Source organism: Equus asinus, chromosome 12 (assembly GCF_041296235.1).
Source record: "Equus asinus isolate D_3611 breed Donkey chromosome 12, EquAss-T2T_v2, whole genome shotgun sequence".
Taxonomy (NCBI): Eukaryota; Metazoa; Chordata; class Mammalia; order Perissodactyla; family Equidae; genus Equus; species Equus asinus.
In genome coordinates, this window is record NC_091801.1 from 31998858 (window position 1) to 32019379 (window position 20522).

The 20522-nt window shown below is 39.5% G+C and overlaps 1 protein-coding gene across 1 annotated transcript in view; it reads left to right on the top strand.

Moving 5' to 3' along the window:
• Positions 1–14670, top strand: part of PXDNL (peroxidasin like) — a 313214-nt gene extending 298544 nt beyond the window's left edge. The window contains 4 exon segments of the mRNA XM_070480896.1: positions 172–269; positions 1436–1779; positions 1781–2761; positions 7012–14670. Coding sequence (XP_070336997.1) covers positions 172–269; positions 1436–1779; positions 1781–2761; positions 7012–7057 — 1469 coding nt within the window. The 3' untranslated portion in view covers positions 7058–14670.
• Positions 14671–20522: the final 5852 nt, after the last annotated feature.

Below are 20522 nucleotides of genomic sequence, written 5' to 3' on the forward strand. Positions count from 1 at the left end.
AGTAATCAATATCTGCAGAGATTTAGCTCTGCTAAAACATGCATCTGACGTTCATAGGGTCCATTACCAAAGTGAATATGTCTTCTCATTGAAAGTACTCAAGAACGTAAACAATTTTCTCCCAGGAAAAAAACACTACGCTATTCTACTTCTCTTTCATTATTTGTAAAGTTAAGACCCTTTTTCCCCAGGAGCAGCTTGCCCTAAAAGTGAACCCAGTGTCCATGTCTGGATATACAGGAAGATTATTGTATCTATCCAAAACTAAGGTATCTGGGGTCCCAACCAGGGACTAGCTTACACAGATAAAGGACAGATGGCCCTGGTGTCATTAGCCAGTTTCTGATGATTAAAATAGGGATAATAACTCTTCACAAGCATGACTTAGTGAATAGTCTTTGCAGATTTGGGATAATGCTGCAATTTCAAGCGCTGTTACAAGAGTGGCTCCAAGGCACCTCTGAGTTGTGTGATACATTCCCTGGGGAATGATAGCTTGTTGTGATTTAAAAGTTACTGCTTAATCCCTTCATATCAAGTAGTATGTGGGTTAATACTCATGCAATCCACATTGGCAAATCTTAGATTCTGTCTTCTAGGAGTATAAAACCTAAAAGGAAGAATTCTGAAATGGAGCAAAGATTCACAGTCCTCTGATGAGGGTTAAAAAATCCTTACCAACATTATATTGGTAAAGTCACAGAAGAAAGAGTTGGACAGGAACGAGAACATGTTTCTCCCTTTTTGTTCATTCTAGCAGTTAGTCATCATAACTGAGATAGACATCACTATTCCCCTATCGTTTGGAAGTTATTGTCTAACTATTTCTCCCCTATTTTTGTTAGAACTAATGAAATACTGTTGGATGCAAGAAGGATTTCTGCTCACCAGATGGCCTGTTGCCCATAGAGCCTAGAGTTTGAGCTTCTCCCCTCTCTCCCCTTCAAGGACAGCTCTCTTCATTGCTCTTGCTGCTCTGCATTTCAGAATTCTGCTACAAAGACTTGGTGTCCCCACGCTACCTCAGCCTCATCGCCAATTTATCTGGATGCACAGCCCACAGGCACGTGCCAAACTGCTCTGACATGTGTTTCCACCAGAAGTACCGAACTCAGGACAGAACATGTAACAACCTGCAGCACCCAACGTGGGGCGCCTAGCTCACGGCCTTTGAGCACATCCTGAAACCTGCCTACGAGAACGGCTTCAACTCACCCCGTGGGGTTGGCCACCACACCCCATCCAATCCCTTTCCACTGCCCAGGCTAGTCTCAACAGAGCTGGCGGCCACGGTGACTGTCACTCCCGACGATAGATACACACACATGCTCATGCAGTGGGGCCAGTTTTTATTTTTTTATTTTTTTTTTTTAAAGATTTTATTTTTTCCTTTTTCTCCCCAAAGCCCCCCGGTACATAGTTGTGTAGCCCCCCGGTACATAGTTGTGTATTCTTCGTTGTGGGTTCCTCTAGTTGTGGCATGTGGGACGCTGCCTCAGCGTGGTCTGACAAGCAGTGCCATGTCCGCGCCCAGGATTCGAACCGACGAAACACTGGGCCGCCTGCAGCGGAGCGCGCGAACTTAACCACTCGGCCACGGGGCCAGCCCCTGCAGTGGGGCCAGTTTTTAGACCACGATTTGGACCATACGGTGACTGCATTAAGCATGTCTCGCTTCTTGGATGGGCAGCCGCGCAGCTCTGTGTGTACTAATGATCCTCCTTGCTTCCCCATTGTCATTCCTCACCCTGACCCCCGGGGGACCGGAGCACCGTGCATTCTTTGCACTCTCCAGTCCTGTGTGTGGCAGCGGCATGACCAACTTGGTGATGAATTCAGTGTATGCCTGAGAACAGCTAAACCAGCTCACAGCATACATTGATGCCTCTAATGTTTACGGGAGTTCAGAGCGAGAATCCCAAATTCTCAGAGACCACTCAGAGCCCCAGGGACTCCTGAAGACAGGCTTACCTTGGGCCCCTTCCGGAAAGAACTTACTGCCTTTTTCCACAGGCCCACCCGCCGAGTGCACAAGCCAGGAGCAAGACAGCCACAGCCCCTTTTTCCTGGCCGGGGATCACAGGGCTAATGAGCAGCTGGCTCTCACAGCCATGCACACCCTGTGGTTCTGGGAACACAACAGGGTTGCTAGGGAGCTGTCGGCCCTCAACCCCCACTGGGATGGAGACACCCTTTTTCACGAAGCCAGGAAGATTGTAGGTGCAGAGCTGCAGCATATCACCTACAGCCACTGGCTGCCCAAGATCCTGGGGGAGCTCGGCCTGAAGATGCTGAGGGACTACCAAGGCTACGACCCCAATGTCAACGCAGGGATTATTAACTCTTTTGCTACTGCAGCCTTCAGATTTGGCCACAGGTTAATCAATCCTATTCTTTATCGACTGAATGACACTTTTAGTGAAATCCCCCAAGGCCACCTTCCACTCCACAAAGCTTTCTTTTCACCCTCCAGAATAATCAAGGAAGGTGGGATAGATCCACTCCTTCAGGGGCGATTTGGCGTGGCTGCTAAATTGCGGGTGCCCTCGCAGCTGCTCAGCCTGGAGCTGACTGAGAAGCTGTTCTCCACGGCGCATTCTGTGGCCCTGGATTTGGCTGCCACCGACATTCAAAGGGGGCGAGACCACGGGATACCTCCGTATGTGGACTTCAGAGTTTTCTGCAATTTGACTTCTGTTCAGAACTTTGAAGATCTTCAAAATGAAATTAAAGATTCAGTGATTAGACAAAAACTGAAAAAGTAAGTATGCAAATGTTGCCTAGATTTAAACATGTTTTGGGAGAGGTAGAAGTGTGTTGTCCACAGCCGCAAAGGGCCAGGAATGACAGGTACCGCCAAGGCTACTTGGTTGTTTAAGCAATCAAAGTTTATTGATAAAGGGAAACAGAACAAGGAGCAGGGATAAAGGGAAACAACAAATCGGTACTTACAACATCCACACCACAATCAGCCGGGGAAGTCCCAATGGTTTGTCTGGCGGGTGGGAGTGCCGATTGTCCGGGGCTGAGCCAAAGAGTCCTTTCCTCAGTGAGACTTCTAATTGTTCTATGCCTGTGACTCCCTTTTATCCTAAGGTTTCTCTGGCTTCTGACTCAGGGTTTTAGACATTTGGATACTTTGAGTTATTTCTTCTTGTTCCCACGAATAGGGTGTTTCTATCTTCTTTGTTTCCACGGATGGGATGTTTCTAAAGTCCAGTCAGGTGCCCGTCAGGGTGGCCAGCCCAGACAAGGAACATGATGCAGAACATATTCTTTGTAACTTGTGCCTTAGAGTCAGGGCCGAAGTGGCCATCTTTGGCCCCGAGCCCAGACACATTCCTTCGTGTAGGACCCAGGCCCAGTGTCCTTGGAAGGCGAGGAGGTCAATGAACTCTGTACAAAGTGTTAAAGGGCATTTTGTGAGGATGGAATATGGTTTCCTAGTGATGTGATTGCAGAACCTTTAGTGATTGTTATTGAGGGAGAAGTTTCATGTTAAATGAAGGATTTCCCCTGCTAAAATCCCCACCCTCACTCCTCGGTCTCTTCACTTTCTTTGTAAATGCAAACACTGCTGCCTCTTATTAACTAGCCAGCACATCTCACCTAGGAGAAGCTGGCTTGTCTAGTTCAATCATGCTCTATGGGAATCTAAGCAAGGCCCTCTTACTGGTGTGATAAGGCCATATGTTCTGATGTTAAGCCTTGTCATAAACTGAGCCATCACACAGGCTTTCTTAGGCAGAGTAAAGTGGTGGAATGAAAACAGAAATTATTTTTGGTCAAAAGAACAAATAATTCTGAATATGTCATGAGAACGTAAGTCAAGGCCTTTCCACTGCATCACTAATGACTTTCAGTGAAGTGTCAGTATTATATCCTCCATAGGAGAGATTCAAATTTCTTTAAAGTTACGAGTATAAAACATTTCCAGGTAACGGCTTTAACTGTTCCTCTTGCTCACCACCCCTCATCTTTTAAAATGTTAAAAAAATATTAAGGAAATGTTTCATCAAGATGGTTTTTTGCCTATAGTAGGCTAAATATAGAAGACATATATTTACTAATAGATTAAGGTATATTAATGTGAAATCTTTCAGAGAAGTTTAACATTTTTTACAAATTAGGTAGCCAATTATCAATCAGAGTATTACAAATTTGTGAATTTCTACTGGAAAGCACATTGACTCTGGTTTTATAGAGACCTGGTGTAAATCTCTGTTGCATCACCTGTTAGTGCTGAGAGCTTGTGGAAAGTATTTAAACCATTTTGAATCTTAGAATATCTACAAATGAGAAAGTACTGCCTCCTTCTCAGAGTTATTTCAAGATTAAATTAGATAAAATGTGTCAAATGCCTAGCTCAGTTCTGGTGCATCACAGGTAATCAGTCAATGTTACCTGGAGATAGTTTTATTACAGCATCATCATTTCAGTTGTCAGCATTATTATTATATAGCACATCTGCTATGATCCAGCCCTGTGCTAGATGCTGAGACCCAAGATGAAGGAAATAATGTGCATCTTCTGCAGAGCCTGACAGCATGCAGAGAAGGCAGGGAGCTGCTGTAATCAGTGTGAAAAGGGCTGTCATAGACAGGAGAATTGAATTTTATAGGAGCACAGAGCTGAGAAATGGAAGGTAAGTGGAAGATTCACAGCAAGCTACTGATAAAAGATGCCATTTGATCTGCTCTTGGAATTTTCTGATTGTGATAAGTTGAATGATATGGGAACAGCAGTGTATCCTAAGAAGAGGGATGGGAGCAGGAAAGTGTAGCGTTGAGTGGCAGGAGAAGGGAATAGAAAGGTGATAGGGGACAGCTTTTAAAGGGCCTTGTGTGCCATACAAAGGAATTGATCTTCCTCCTGTGTTTAACTCTAAAGCAGGAGAGTAACATGAAGGGAGACTTTTCTGTGAAATGATAACCTGCAGAAGCTGTACTGGAAGGAGGAAAGGCTAGCAGCGAGGAACTCCACAGTTCCTGGAGTGGTCCAAGTGAAGCAAGAAGACGGCTTAGATAAGCTTGTGGCAGCACAGGCAATACTATCAGTATTTTAAATGTGTCCTGTGAGCACATTATCTATATTGAATAAAGCTGGGGGCAAGTCTTGCTTTGCCATTCATTTAATTCCCACTTCTCAATTCACAGCTAACTTGTAAATTCACCACAAATTATTGAGTACCAGAAATGTTTCCCCTGCTTGTCGTTGCACACACAACATTAGTCTGACCTGTACATACGGCCCTCCACTGCAGGACACGTCCTCCCAGGGGCTGTTGCCAAGCATAACTGGCCTTTCCAACGGACAGCGGCCGGAGTTGCTGCGCATTGAATGTTCTCACATCTGACTTTCTGGATGCTCCGTTAATGCATTGGGATCTTAACACAGAGCCTTCTGAAACCTAAACATCAAATTGTTATCCTTGCTTCAGAGAAGGTTTGAACTAGGGGAACTTTGTGCAGCCTGACATGTGGCCTCAGCCTGAGGAGAGCAGGGCTGACCAGCATGAATGGGTGCAGGGAGGCCAGAGGCCGAGCTGTGTTCCTTTGCTCTCAGGCTGCCCAGATGTCTGACTTTCTCCTGTGATTCATAGCGAATTTATAAAATATCAATGATAGACTCATTCAACTGTGAGTGCAAAGTAAATAAATTGGAATGGCTTTTACAGTCTTTATCCTCACATCGGTAGACTGCAGTTTGCCAGGAGCTGATTATGCTAATAAAGATGGTATGGCTTTAAGTATGCTAACTTAGTATTTCTTTACTCTCCCTTTACTTCCTTTCCTTTTTGTGTTAATTTACAAGTGTGGTTTTAAGCCTTTGTTTCTAAACCACTTCTGTTAATTTTGGAAAAAAGTAGAGCATAGGTCATTGAATCAATAAAATAAATACAGACATTCAAAACTTCATATTTTATACAATTAGGACAGATTTATTAAGAATCGGCCAAAACAGGGAATCATAAAGATAATGCATGTGCACATCTTCACATTTGAACTTCCCACATTTGGGCACACATTAAGTTCTGTAGCTTGTGCTGTGCAGAGGACAAAGTCCGCTTTCTTGCTTTGTCCTTGCTGCTTTGGTATATTTCTGCTGATTAAGAGTCTTTGGTTACCTGGTTTTGGTGTGAGCTATGCCCAGACTGAATCTTTTGTGATTGCAAATTTGTTGTGAAAGGGGAATAAGAATTTGCTATGGAAGCAATGGTATGAACACAAATTCCTTGTATATATTTATACAATTCCCTAGGAGTTTGTAGTTACATAGTATGCAATGAATTGGCACCAATTTTTGACTCTCTTTTTGATAGGCCTTCCCAAAACATTGAATTTAATTTTCACAGAAATAAGTTCTCTCCTCTTTTAAACAAATAATTTATTATTTTACATAAGATTTAATTAAATTACATAATCCAAATCACAAGTACAGCTGTGATAAACCAGTTTGTAAACCCCACTGACTCTGAGCTGAAAGCTCGACAGGTGGAGGCTGCTGCTCAGGGAGGAATCACTATGCGGGGTCATTTGCCATCATCAAAGTCAGCAGGAGTGGGGAGCCCTGAAACATTAGGATTTTCAGTGAAGAAGAGCTTGTTTAAAATAGCTGACATGTGTTGTACACTGTACAAATTTTGTGTTAATTAAAATATTTAAGATAAAGAGATAGGCTACATAAAATATTAGCAAATTAAGAGAAAACCCACAAGAGTAGTACTAGCAGGACAGCAAAAATCTTCATGGTGGTGTCAGGAGACTGGGTTCTTTCTCTCTGTTCAGACAAATTGAGTTGCGTGATCTTGGATGACTTTAGATGAGTTTTCTCGTTTTCTCATCTATAAAGTGAGGATGTTTTGCTAAAAGATTCTTGACATCCTTCTAGAGCTAAGATTATAGGATTTTTCAGTTAACTATTGTCTAAGTGATAGATTAAAATAATACTTTAAAAGATGCTCTTTAATTAATAGTTTTAATCCACACTCATGATGTCTTCATATTCCAGGAATGCTTCTCCTCGTCTTCACATGTCATCAGGTCTACAAAGCTAATGATTTTCCTTCACTTCAGTTAGTTTTGAAAGTTTGTGTCAGTTTACCACCCAGAAGTAAAACCTAATTTTCCCTGTTGCCTTCTATTAGTACCTTCACATTGGACCTTTTAGATAGCTTGTAAAAAGCTGGAACGACATGTAGAAACCCATGCTAGACTTTCCTCTCAAATGACTGACTATTTTTGTCATGAGCAGCACCTGGTCCATCACAGGAAAGGCCTCATGGGGACATTATTTTAGTCATCTTTCAGTTCACTTCAGTAAAATTGCCTGGGTACTTTGGGTTTTCCTCAAGGAGCTCAGGGCATGGAGTGTGGGGGATGCACAAATCATATCATCCCGTTGGCTGACACATGGAGTAGCGGAAGCACAGAGCTCAGGAAGGATTTCTCCCAGAAGAGGGCGTCAAAACTCAGTCCTAAAAGGGGAGTGGCAGTTATCTCTGAAAGACTGTCATTTGAGAGAAGATGGACAGACGTCATCAAGATAAAGGAAATATAGAGGAAAGACCTGGCACCAGGGCCAGTGTAATAGCATGGGAATCTGAAGGCCGTTGGCCCTGCTGGCTTGCAGAGATAGAGCGCACTGCATGGAAGAGTCTAATCCTGGGATTAGCATGGGACTCAGCTAACTCCAGAGATATTAAGACTGATGGGGCAACGGACACTTTCTTCCTGAGTGAAATTGTATATGGAGCCCTGATAGATGAAGGAAATAATAGCAGCAGTTCTGGAAGAATCAGGTGAAGCAGTTCTGAATCCCTTGGCTTCTACTCTGCTCACTTCCCCTCTCCTGGATCCACAGACCCACGGCCTTTACTTGAAGGATTTGTGAAATGCACAGGCTTCTGACTTTCTTCAGCACCAAGAGCTGCAGGGAATCTTTTTTGTTGTTATTAAAAGTGTTTTATTTTTTAAGGAGTTGTTTTAGTTAAAGATCATAGAAAATGAATTATTTCCTTTTCATAGGTTATTTTGCTCTAAAAATTCATACTATCTATTTATTTTTAGTCTTTGCAAAACATGTAATGAAAAGAATGTGAAGATTAATTATCCATTGAGTGGAGAACATAAATTCTCAATCAGAGAGGCCATTTTAAAAGCTATTTTTGAAGCTTCTTTTGAAAATATAATGTTTATATTTTTGTGGGTATGGTCACTTTTGTTCTTGAGTAAGCACAAGTTTATTTGTTGTCCCTTATCACAGGGATGTGCAGCCACCTCAGCTTATTAAAGATAAGCTAAAAATTCACCAAGTAAGTAACTTATATTCAGTACATACATCTATCTTATAGCTGCTTCATTTGATAATATGAAAAAACAAAAACACTTCGCTTCTCCCCTCTTTCCGCCCTTAGGTATCCCGAGGTCAGACTCTGCAGTGAGATAGCTTCTCAGCAACTTGCACCATCTGTCTCTGTCTTCCTGCCATCTGAGGGAACTAGGTCACTTTTCTCATGGCTTGGCCATCCTTCTTCAGGGTTCTTGACTCTCCTTCTTTCAAATATTTCTTGACTTTCATATTCATACCCACCTCAAAGGACCTTTCATCGACATCATTCTTTCACCTTTATTGGATGGTTAGTACAGTCATGTGCCATATAACAACATTTTGGTCAACAACAGACCGCATATACGATGGTGGTCCCATAAGATTAGTACTGTATAGCCTAAATGTGTAATAGGTTGTACCATCTAGATTTGTGTAAGTACACTCCATGATTTCATACAATGATGAAATTGCCTAACGATGCATTTCTATGAATGTGTCCCCGTCATTAAGCAAAGCCTGACCGCATGCATAGGTGCAACTTCACTTGCTCTAAAACAGTGATTCTTAACCATTTCATGTGTGATCGTTTAACAAATCTGATAGAAGCTATGAAACTTCTTTTAGAGAAAAATACAATAAAACTACACACCCAAAATTCCGTATGTATTTTTAGACGACTCACAGATGCCTGGAAGCCACCCACGGACTCTCTTCTTCCATTGATTTACCAACTATTTATTTAGCACCGCCCTTCCCTTCAGGGCTCACCAGGCATGTGAAATGGGTGCTCCTCTCCCTCATATCTACAAATGGCTGCTCCCTTAGCCACAGAGCAGGCCCCGCATTTGAAACTATCATTTGTTCTTAGTCCTTGTCTTCTCTCCCTTTGGGAAGGAGTGGTTTTGTTCTTTTAGTTGCAGAAGCATACTGAACCATTTAAATATAGCCAGGCCTCTGGAGGACCAGCATTTCCTCTCCGCCTCTTCTCTCTGCTTTTTCTGCTCAGGATTTATTTATTTTTCCCCCTCAGCTCTCCTATTTCCTATTTTATATTTATGGTGCACGGAAGGTGGGTCTCCCAGAGCTCCCACATTTACAGACAGTCTTTTCTGGCAAACCAGAGTATCATATTTCTTCTAAACAAGAATTTTATAAGTATACCATATTAAACCATTATACCAAGTCGTATTGTTTGATTCTAATGCCATTTTTAAAGACTTCCCTCTCTTGATCATTTTTATTACATTGTATTTCTGCCTTTCTAGAGAACATATTAATTTAATGACAAAGTTCTATGAGTATGTCCTCCTTGGTTGCAGATAAATTACGTAAGTTATCTTTGAGTTCCCGGGGCTTAGCGTGGGCCCAGCACAATGGAGCAGCTCAGTAGACACTAGATAGTTCATGAGGGGAATTGTGACCTGCCTGGTAAGGCTGGTTTGTTTCAGTGCCCCAAGGGCCCTGGATTTAAAAACTATTCTCAGTTTGAAACCCCAAACCAGATAAAGCTTTCTTAGGTGAAAATTACTTTTTTACCCTAGCCATACCAATTTATTTTTTCATCAAATATTTAGTGGCCTCAATCAACTATGATGTATTATAATTTCACATACAAAGGAATGAAAAGTTACAACAGAGTAAACAACGTATGTGTTGATTCTTGCATTACCTTAACCCCAATTTAAACAACTTAAAAGCTCAGTCAACTCTATTGCCCTGCAATAAGGAAAACACACAACTGAGTAAATAAAAAGTGACAAGAGGCCAGTTCAAATCCGTGTTATCACTCAGTTATCCTTAAAGTTCCACTTCTTAGAGGCACTCAGTACCATTTATTTAGCAAAAGCAGAATGCGAAATAATTGATTCAACACTTTAAGAATGACTTTTAATGACATATAATTTAACATCACTTTTATGGATTTTATTGTGGTGTCTTAGTAATTGCATTTTAGAAATTTTATATGTGTATATGTGTATCTATATATATATCTTTCTTTCCTTGAGAATCTTCTTTTATTCTCACCTTTGAAAACTGATGCTATGTTAGATTATTTTATAGTCATAATAATTCAACTGAAGAAATCTTTACCAATATGTTATTCAAATTTAACCCTTACAGAAATGAAGATACTCTAACTCCAATGTTCCTAGTTATATGCAATATGAAATCATAATAAATACTTTATGGAAAACTTTATAACGCAATAACTATATTCTTTATTTCATTTTTAAATTCTATTTTACAAAAAAGTATATATCTGAATGCAATTTAATACATTTTGTCTAAATCTCCAAAATCGGACTAAACTAAAATTAAAATTTTAATTGTTATACAGTAAAAGTAACATGCAGTACAATGCACACATTTTAAGTGTACAATTTGATGACTTTGAGCAATAGTCATACCTGTGTAATCATTGCCCCAGGGAAGACAGAGAACGTTTCCTCACCCCAGAAACTTACGTGGTGCTCTTCGCAGTCAGTGCTCCCACCCAGTCACTCCACAAAAACCACAAGTGAGATTTCTATCACTATATATGAGTTTTGCCTGCTCCAGAACTTTATATAAACTGAATCATACTGCATATACTCTTTTAAGCTTGGCTTATTTTGCTCACCACGTTTTTGAAAATTCATCCACGTGTCAGATGTGTCAATAGATGATATATTGTTTTTGTTAATTATGAATAACATTGTATAAATGTACAAATATTTGTTTATTCATTCACCTGAGGTGATCCTTTTGATTGTTTCCAGTTTTTACGTATTCTGAATAAGGCTGCCATCAACACTCACATACAGGTCATTTTGTGGATCGATGTTTCCATTTCTCTTGAATAAAAATCGAGCAGTATAATTTCTAGGTCAGTTGGCAACTTTATGTTTAACTTTATAAGAAACTGCCAAATTGTTACCAAAAGTAATTGTAATATTATTCACTCCCACTAGCAATGTAGAAGAGTTTATTTTTGCTTAATCTTTTCTCCTAATTGTTCTTCAGGTTGGACGTTTTCCATTGATCTTTCTTTCAAGTTCACTGACTCTTTCTTCAGTAATCTTTAATCTTCCCTTACATACATCATGTGAAATGTTCACCTCAGTTATGTTAGTTCTAGAACTTCCTCTTTTTATGTTCCCAATTCTCTTTTGAGATTTGCCCAAATGTTAACTCATTAAGAAAATACCTTCTTTAATTTTTTGAATACATTCATTACAGTTGCCTTAATGTCCTTTTCTGATCAATTCAACGTCACAGCCATCCTTTGGGAGTTGATTACTATTGACTACTTATTATCTTCAGTGTGGACACGTTTTTTTGTTTCTTGTCTTGTGACTTTTGAATCCATATCGATTACTGTGATTCCATCTTGGACTCGTATAGGCTTTGCTTTATGCTTTGTCTGAGTGGAAACATGGAAAGCCCAAGGTGTCATCTAGGCTCCACTGACTTAGTAGGGTCCCACCTCCCAGCTCTGTCTCCCATGCAGATCTTGACTGGGCTTGGTCGTAGGCTTTGTTAGAGTAGGTTTTATCTCTGTAAGGATAGATCTTATCCTATGGCTTGGTGTGTTGCTCCCTGATCTGTCTGTCTGGGCTGTTGTTAAAGTGTTAAAGCGCCTTCCTGTTCTGATTCAGCCTCCTGTGGCAGTTGCTCTCTGTAAGACTCAGCTAGCTCCTCCTGCTTACCCATCAGGTGCTCGTCGGCACATCCCAAGCGCTCTGGGGGCTCCCAAATCAAAGTCTACCCCCTTCCCACTATATTCCAGCTGCTTCAGCTGCCCTGAATTTTGATGTATGTATGTGTGTTGGGGGGGGGGGGGGTTGTGTGGCATTCAGCACAGCACCGCCTTACTCCTTGCTCTGCTTGGCTTCTAGCACCTTGCAAGGCAAGGGGCGTTGTCCCCAGGCAGAAAACTGGGCCATTGTCTCAAGTTTCCTTTTTCTCAGGTTTCTTAGTTTAATGCTGCTTGTTGTCTAATATTTGAAAAATATGCACTAATCTATTGTGGCCTCTTGTTTGGTTGTTTGTGGTGGGAGGACTAGTCTCCTTGTAGTTACAATACCATAGCCAGAAACAGAATCTAATGTTCATTCTAAATTGTATGTTTTTTCCCTACAAATTTAGCCTTAGTGCAATTGTTTAAACAAAAGTTTTTACCTTTCTTAATTAAGCCTATATTTTAGGCTTCTCTTTACTCCTCCTGAATTTTTACAGCAGCTCCTTATGTGTTTTCCTGCACTATATTCCTTCTTTCCTACAGCATCAGATTTATTGCAAAGCACAAATTAGAGTGTAACACTTCTCTGCTTAAAAATATCGTAGAATTTTCCCTTTCCAATTAGGTTAAGAAAAATATTGTGCTTGGAAACAAATCCCTTCAGACTCTGGTCCTAATCTAAAATTTCAGCCATATTTCTTGTCACTTTCCAACCCAATCTCAGGCATCCTATGCTTATACAATATTGATATTCACTTTCCTCCTTTACCTGCGAATGCCATGTTCTTTCTGGCCTTCATGCCTGTGCATAAGCTATTCCTTTAGCCTGGGAAACAGTTCTTTCCTTTCCTTACTCGGCTAAGACCTAATCAAAATTTCCTAATGTTGTTACCCCTGCAGAACTAATTTTTCCTCAGTGATCTCATAGCACTTTGTACTTATTTATATTAAAATATTTCTTATTGTGACTTACTGTAACTGTTACCAAACCAGATTCGTTTTTGCCCGCCACCCAGAAAGCCAAACACTGAGACGACAAGATTGCAGCAGAGAGAGAGTTTACTCACAAGGCAGCCATGTGAAGAAGCAAGAGCCTGAACCTCAAATTTGCTACCCCAAAAATAGGGACTCAGGGATATTTATGGGATGGGGGCAAGGTGGTCTGAAATGTGGAGTTTGGTGATTGGAGGTGAGGAGAGGTGAGGGAATTGATGATCTGCACAACCGTAGTCAGATTCCATGCCTCTTCATAGGACCCATGTTCACAAAATGGCAGCGTTAGCATGATCTGAGGGTGGAGTTTTTAGCCTCTTGACATCAAAAGGTCGCCTATCAGACACTTGCGTGGGCCCAGTTGATGAGCTGGTGGTCTCAACTGGCCTGAAGTAGACAAAGAATTCTAATTCCTGAAAAACAGCTCACACATCCATTACCATAGTTAACAATGGGTGGGTTAAATAGCTAAAAGCTATAGTCAGTAATTGCAAAAAGGAAAAAATTTTGGTACCTAGATACTTAATCATCAATGGCTGTTTGTCGGCTTCATAACTGTTTACATGCTCAATGTTAAATCATGAGCATCCCAGAGAAAAATAGCATGTCTATTTAAACTCTCTATCCTTTCTGTCTAACAGTGCCTGTTTCTTAATGAATATCTGTTAAATAGGCAGAGGATTAATGAATGGATTTCACAAGTTTTCTTGCTTTGTCTTTGAGGTATTTTAATTCCTGTGGCTTTAGGCTAGAGATTTGGACTATGTAAATCATTAGCATTTTTTTTTTGAGGAAGATTAGCCCTGAGCTAACTACTGCCAATCCTCCTCTTTTTGCTAAGGAAGACCGGCCCTGAGCTAACATCCATGCCCATTTTCCTCTCCTTTATACATGGGACACCTACCACAGCTTGGCTTTTGCCAAGCAGTGCCATGTCCACACCCAGGATCCAAACTGGCGAACCCCGGGTTGCTGAGAAGCCGAACGTGTGAACGTAACCACTGCACCACTGGGTCGGCCCCCATTAGCATTTTTAATATATCTTAATAGGGAACAAGAAACTTAAGCAACAACTATTAAAAAACGTTAAAAGTAGAAGTGTAATTTATTTGTGATTTAACAGGAATACAAGAATTTGAACTTATTTGAAATCATTTCTAGCTAAGGAACTAAAAATGCGAATTTTTAGCAGACAAGCTTATTTTTTCTTATTTCATAAGGACTTGCTGAACATGGACTGTCCCCAGCAGATAAACACTTTAAGGACAGTAGTAGACGAAAATGTTTTATCAACCTTTATTTATTAGCCCAAATCCTTAATAAAATACTGTGGTTTAGTATCAGACCTGACGTATATGGGTTCATACATGACATATCTGTGAAGATCACCTTACAATGGTTATAGCAAAAACATTTATTAAAATATTAAAAAGTAAATTGCAACAAATAGGTTCACAGGTTTGAAGTGGAAAAGTTACTGTTTAGAAGCAAAAAATATGATCGAGTCATTGTTTTTCCTTCTGTGAGTTAAAAATAGAAAATTGCTTTATTATAATCTCTTGAGGGAGGAGCAGGACTAGTTGGAACTGGTGTCTTGACTAACATTTAAATAGTTATTTGTTTGTTTCTTCCAGATTCATGTTTACACGGATCCAGGCCTCTTAGGCCTCAGTTTTCGGTGAGTCGTGTGGCGATACAGGCCGCTTTATGCTGGTGAGGAAGGTCTTTGGGGACAGTGGGTCTTCCTGGGCCCCTGTGTCACACCATCTGGGAACACACACGGGATGCCTGCAGCAATGCTGCCAGTTGGGCGTAGCAGGACGCAGAATCTGACTTGACATGTGGAAAGGGAAAAACTGCAGTTAGCCGTCTTGATCTCAAATGAAATGTAAATGAATCCTCCATTCAGACTCCCCATCGGGTCAGGTCTGTCCCTTTTTCCTCGGAACCGTGGGTGGTCTGCTGAAGTCAACTTCCCTGACTGTGGCCCTGTTTTTGGCCAATCTATAGAACACGTTTATTTCTCAATCAAGCAGAGCTAAGATCCATTAGTGTCAGTACCTGTAGCAAGAGAGGCATAGGTAGTCATAATTTGCTATAATCTTACATAATCTTCCCTTAGGAAACCAAGAAAGGAGCAGTGGGGTGGCTCGGGAATTGTGTTGTGACAGTTCCATTATCCAACGACATTACGCTGCTGATTTAAAGACTTGGTCCAGCCAGCTGATTTGAAAGTCAACTGCAGCAGATATGGGTCTCATCAGGCAGTAATAGATTTTTTAAAGTTTTGCAAAACTATTTTTTTCTCTGCTGAAAAAATTTTAAAAAAGGAAAGAAAGCAAGAACATAGCCATTTGTTGCCTGTTTTCCAATGTATTTCATCTTATTGTGAGTCTCCTACCATGCATATCTCTTCAGTTACTTAAAAACCAAATTCTATCATGTCTTTTAGTCTTTCAATGTCCTCTCTTCGATAATTTCACCTTTTGTTTTTAATCAAACATACTCTTCTTTTAAAAATTTTTGGTTGATTCTTTTGTCCCATAGTTTTCTTAATTCCCTTTTTTTCTAATTTCTTAAATTCAGTAAAGCCTTTTTTTAAAAAGAAAATTCTTTCTGCAATGACTTAGCTTTTCTGTTTGCATTAAATGCTTTGATCCTCAATATTATATCAATTCCACAAAGATTTATTAAGTTACTGTTTTTATAAACCAGGATTTGGGAGGAGGAGGCAGCACAGATGAATTAAACGCCTTTCCTGCATTTAATGGTTTCTAAAGTGTGATTTTAAAGAATTTGTTAAGCTCCATTTCAGTCATCATGAAGGCTGTTTTGTTCACACTGACTTGCTCAGCATCTGGAACGGTGTTTACTTTCAGTGGAGGGCCCAGGATCGCAGGGCCTGAAGTTGACACATATACACATTTTATAAGCACATGTGACTACATGGACACATCCCAGGCTCTTTCTAGGGCCATGGAAGGGATCCTAGTGGTTAGAGCTCTGAAGAGTTATCTTCATTGCTTCATGGTAAATCTCTCTTACTCACTAACTAGACTTAACCACTACGGATAATTTCCTTGTCCAAGCACATATCCCTTAGGGTTGGTGACTCTATTGACTCTTTGCAACATGTGAGACAGACATAGAATGACCATTGTGTCTGTTTGCCTGGGTCATTCTCAGTTTACACCTGGAGTCCCACCAAAGAGAATAGATAAGTGGTTAAGAGGGAGAGTCCCAATTCCTCTAGTCCTGATCGCAGGACTAGAGCCATATACCCCAGGGCATTTGAGAGTGAAAGACAGCACTATGAATGCAAAAACTTCAGAGTTAATGTGAATACCCTTCACACCAGACCCTAGCACAGGGTTTGGTAAACTACAGCCTACAGCCTGGCCACTTGTTCTTATGAATACCTTTATTGTTACACAGCCACACCCACTCATTTACATATTACCTATGGCCACTTTCCCACTAAAATGGCAGAGTTGAGTGGGTACAATAAAGATTAAATGGCCTAAAAAAACAAAAATATTTACTATCTGCTCTTTAAGAACAAGGTTACTGATTCTTGCTTTAATAGAATAAAAGCAGAATAGAAGAAAGATATTCTTTGATTAGTTATTCTAATTTATCTCAATACTTAGGAAGGATACTATTCATCTTCAGACTTACAATTTTCTCATATTAAAATGAGACATTCAGATAAGAAACAAGTCCCTAAATGGAACTCATATCTTTCTTGTTAATCTTTTAAGTTCTACAGATTTTGTAAGACAATAGTTTAATATATGAAGTGCTGTTTTGTTTTTTTAACAGTTCTTCGTGTTCCAAAATGAATAAAATAGTGTAAGGTAAATCTTAAACTATCTGATTCCAGACTCTAGGCTTTTACTGATAGTTAAACTAAGATAACACATAGCTATGCATTACTTTTTTGTGATTGCTGCAACAAATTACCACAGATTTGGTGCCCTAAAACAACATAAATTAATTACCTTGCAGTTCTAGAGATCAGAAGTCTGCAATGTGTCTCACCAGGCTAACAATCATGATGCCCTTTCTGAAGGCTCCAGGGGAGAATCTATTGCCTTGCCTTTCCATCTTCTGGAGGTGGCCTGCCTGCTTTCTTTCCTCCATCTCCAGAGCCAGCAATGGTGCTTGTGCTTCTCCCCTTAGATCTTTCTGACAGTCTTCTGTAGTCCCATCTCCCTCTGTCTCACTCTTCTGTCTCTCTTTCCTACTTTTAATGATCCATACGATTGCATTGGCCTACACAGATCATCCACAGTGATCTCCTCAACTCAACATCCTTACCTTCATCACATTTGCAAGTCTCTTTTGCTATGTTAGTTTACATATTCAGAGGCTCCTGGGATTAGGACGTGCACATCCTTTGGGGGGCAAGAGGTGTATAGCCACTATGTGAAACACCACTGCTAATATTTTCTTTTCTGTTCTTTTAATTGTTCTTGATGGTGTTTTGCTTTGGCTTTAGAACAGAGGAGATTGTGAGAAACATTATAGTATAGCACATAGGAATAAAGGCTCTGATGCGAGACCACAGGGGTTCTAGATGCTCTCTCTGATTCTTTCTCATTGTGTAGCCTTTTGTAACTTTTCCTAGTCTCATACTTCTCACCTCTAGAGTGAGAATAATAATAGTATCTCATAAGTTTATTGAGAAGATTAACTTATTTAAGGCGTGTCACACATTTAGCAGAGTATCTGGTACATAAAAAGCTGCCGACGATGCTAGCTCTGTGTATAAATTAGAATGCCACATTTAAATGAATCTGCTTTAGTGTCCAGTTGTTAGTAGTGTTGATTCAGGAAAATTTAAAAAAACTTTCTTTAAGTAAAGCCAGCAAGAATGTGTCTCCGTGGTAGCAAGTCTTTCCTTTTTCTTTCAAGGCAGCACCTTTCATGTGAAAGGTATGCTCTAGACTGGAAACGAGAAGGCTGGCTTCAAATTATGCAAAAGTCGTACTAGGCTATGTGCATGTGCAGCTCAACACTTTCTTTCATTCAGAAAATAAATCCCAAAATGGCTGTCAGAGTAATCTCACTTATATAATCTCTATTCTGTTTTTTGTGTTAAAATTTTTGAGGACCTTGGATACTATTAATTTGCATGACTATCAATTTCCCTAAATTTTACAATAAAAAGTACAATATTGTCAGCGTTGAAAATCTGTGCTTTGTGCCACTTAATTAGGTCATCTGGTTTTCTCACTAAACAAATGGAAATCCTAGGAGATATTGAATCCACACCTTCATGTGTTGGCTGGAACTGAGGAAAGTGGTGGTGTGGTTTTTTGTTTTAGTGGATGAGGGAAGCAAGGACAGCTTTTGTCATGCAAAGTTAGAAGAATATACAGAAAATATTTTTAAGTGTTTGATAAGTTATAGGAAAAAAATTTGTGAATTAATATTCATACTTACCTGATCTGTAATCAATATGAGGAAAGTAAAGAATATTAGAAAAGGCATAGGACTAGTAGCACAACATCGGTCCTTTTGTAGGTTCATAGTAATTAATTCTGCGAACCTGGGCTAATTGCATGATCCATCTGGGTTTCCGTTTCCCTAAGCATGTTATTCATTGGCTAAGACATAGAAAACTCATAGAACACTCTGAAATGCTCTCCTGTGAAAATACTTGAGTCTAAGAGAGACATAAACTAGTTGGGATCAGTTTAGAATGTATTTAAAGATTAAGTCAATAATTACTTTCATTCTGCATAATGCCAGAAATTCTTTGCAAATTTTGGACGGTTTGGTCTATATCCCAATTTTCTCATTACTCTGAATGGTATTTTATAATCTTTTTAGCTAAAGTAGAATTTTTTAAATATGACTTCTATAGTCAATGAATTCATTAGCTTATTTTCTATTTTTAACTACCTGAAGTGATACTTGAAGATGCAATTAAAATACATAAACATATTGTACTGTATATAATATTAAAATTTTTTTTCTTCGTACCTATTCTATTACTGGAAAATATGACATAAAAGCAACTTTAAAAAGAGTATGACACGTTTTAATAAGGAATATGACTAATAGCTTCCTTTCAGTGGCAGTTTGACTTCAAGAGAATTTCCTGGGGAATACCAATTCAGAAAAGTAAGCCTCTTTTTTGTTGAAATACATAGAACTATTGAATAAAAAATAAAATATAAAGAATGGTTTTAAACATACATAACCTCAAAATAAAGGATGATTTTTACGTGCCAGAAAGGACAAGGAAACTAAAAGCTGAGGAGAGATTAGTAGCTAAGGCTGTCTTGGCCCAGGAATTATCATGCATAAATAGTGGTTCTGGAATCAGAGGTGGGGTTTTTAATACACACACAGGGCAGGGACACATGGCCCCTAGCCTGTTGGAGGCAGAGTGCTGAGACAGAGCTCCCTGCATAAAGGCTGCCTCATCTATTCAAGGGATGAAGGGAACTAGAAAGACACTTCCCATGAGGAAAGAGAAAGCAGCAAGATAATTTCTTGATTAAACATCAGGGAAATTTTTATCTAAGCCTATGTTACACAGAAGAAGAATTTGAATTTAGTCGAACACTATGATGCTGGAAAGACAAGCTGATACATTAGCATGAAAACTGCTATGGAACATGTGAAACCACTAAGATCCTGGCAAAAGCTTGTGTGAAATCATCATGTGGGCATACTTCCACAAGCCAGTGTGTATAGACCATCACAGGGCAGACAAATCAAACTCCCAAGAAGTTCTCTCTTTCACATATACACACACACACTAAAAACCAGTTGAGTAAATAAATAGTCACAAGAAGGTGAGCAATGAGAATAGATGAAAAGCAATAAAACAAAACAAACCAAAAATAAATTGGGATGCAAAAGCAAGGGAGATTAGAACACTATGAAAGAGACTGTAAAATAAGGACATTTGACATAATTAAATAAGCAAAAGAATGGATAGAAACAATGTTAAAAGAAAAAGAAAATATAAGAAATAAAGATACTGGAAAAATAAATAGAATTTCAAGATGATATACAGAATTGAAATTAATATCTGAATAGATATGTTAAACAAGTTAGAATAAAGAATTAGTGAACTGAAAGAGAAATCCAAAGAAATCACTCAGCATGTAGTACTGACAGAAAAAAGAATAAATCATAAGAAAGATTAAGAGACAAGGAGAAAAGACTCAATATGTCAAATATTTTTAGATTTTTCAAAGGAGAAAAAAGGAATGTGGGAGAGACACAATTTTAAAAATTAATGCAGAAGAGTTGCAGAATTGAAGAAGACATGGGTCCTCAAATTTAATGAACAGAACCAGTATCAATGTATGCATCCGCTGACTACGTAACTTAGGAAATAGAACAAACCTATGCATTTGGAGCCTGTACAGCCCAGATAGCCTAGGTTATTGGAATGAACAACAGCAAATCTCACAGGCTAACCACAGCAGACGTTTATTTCTCACTCAAGTGT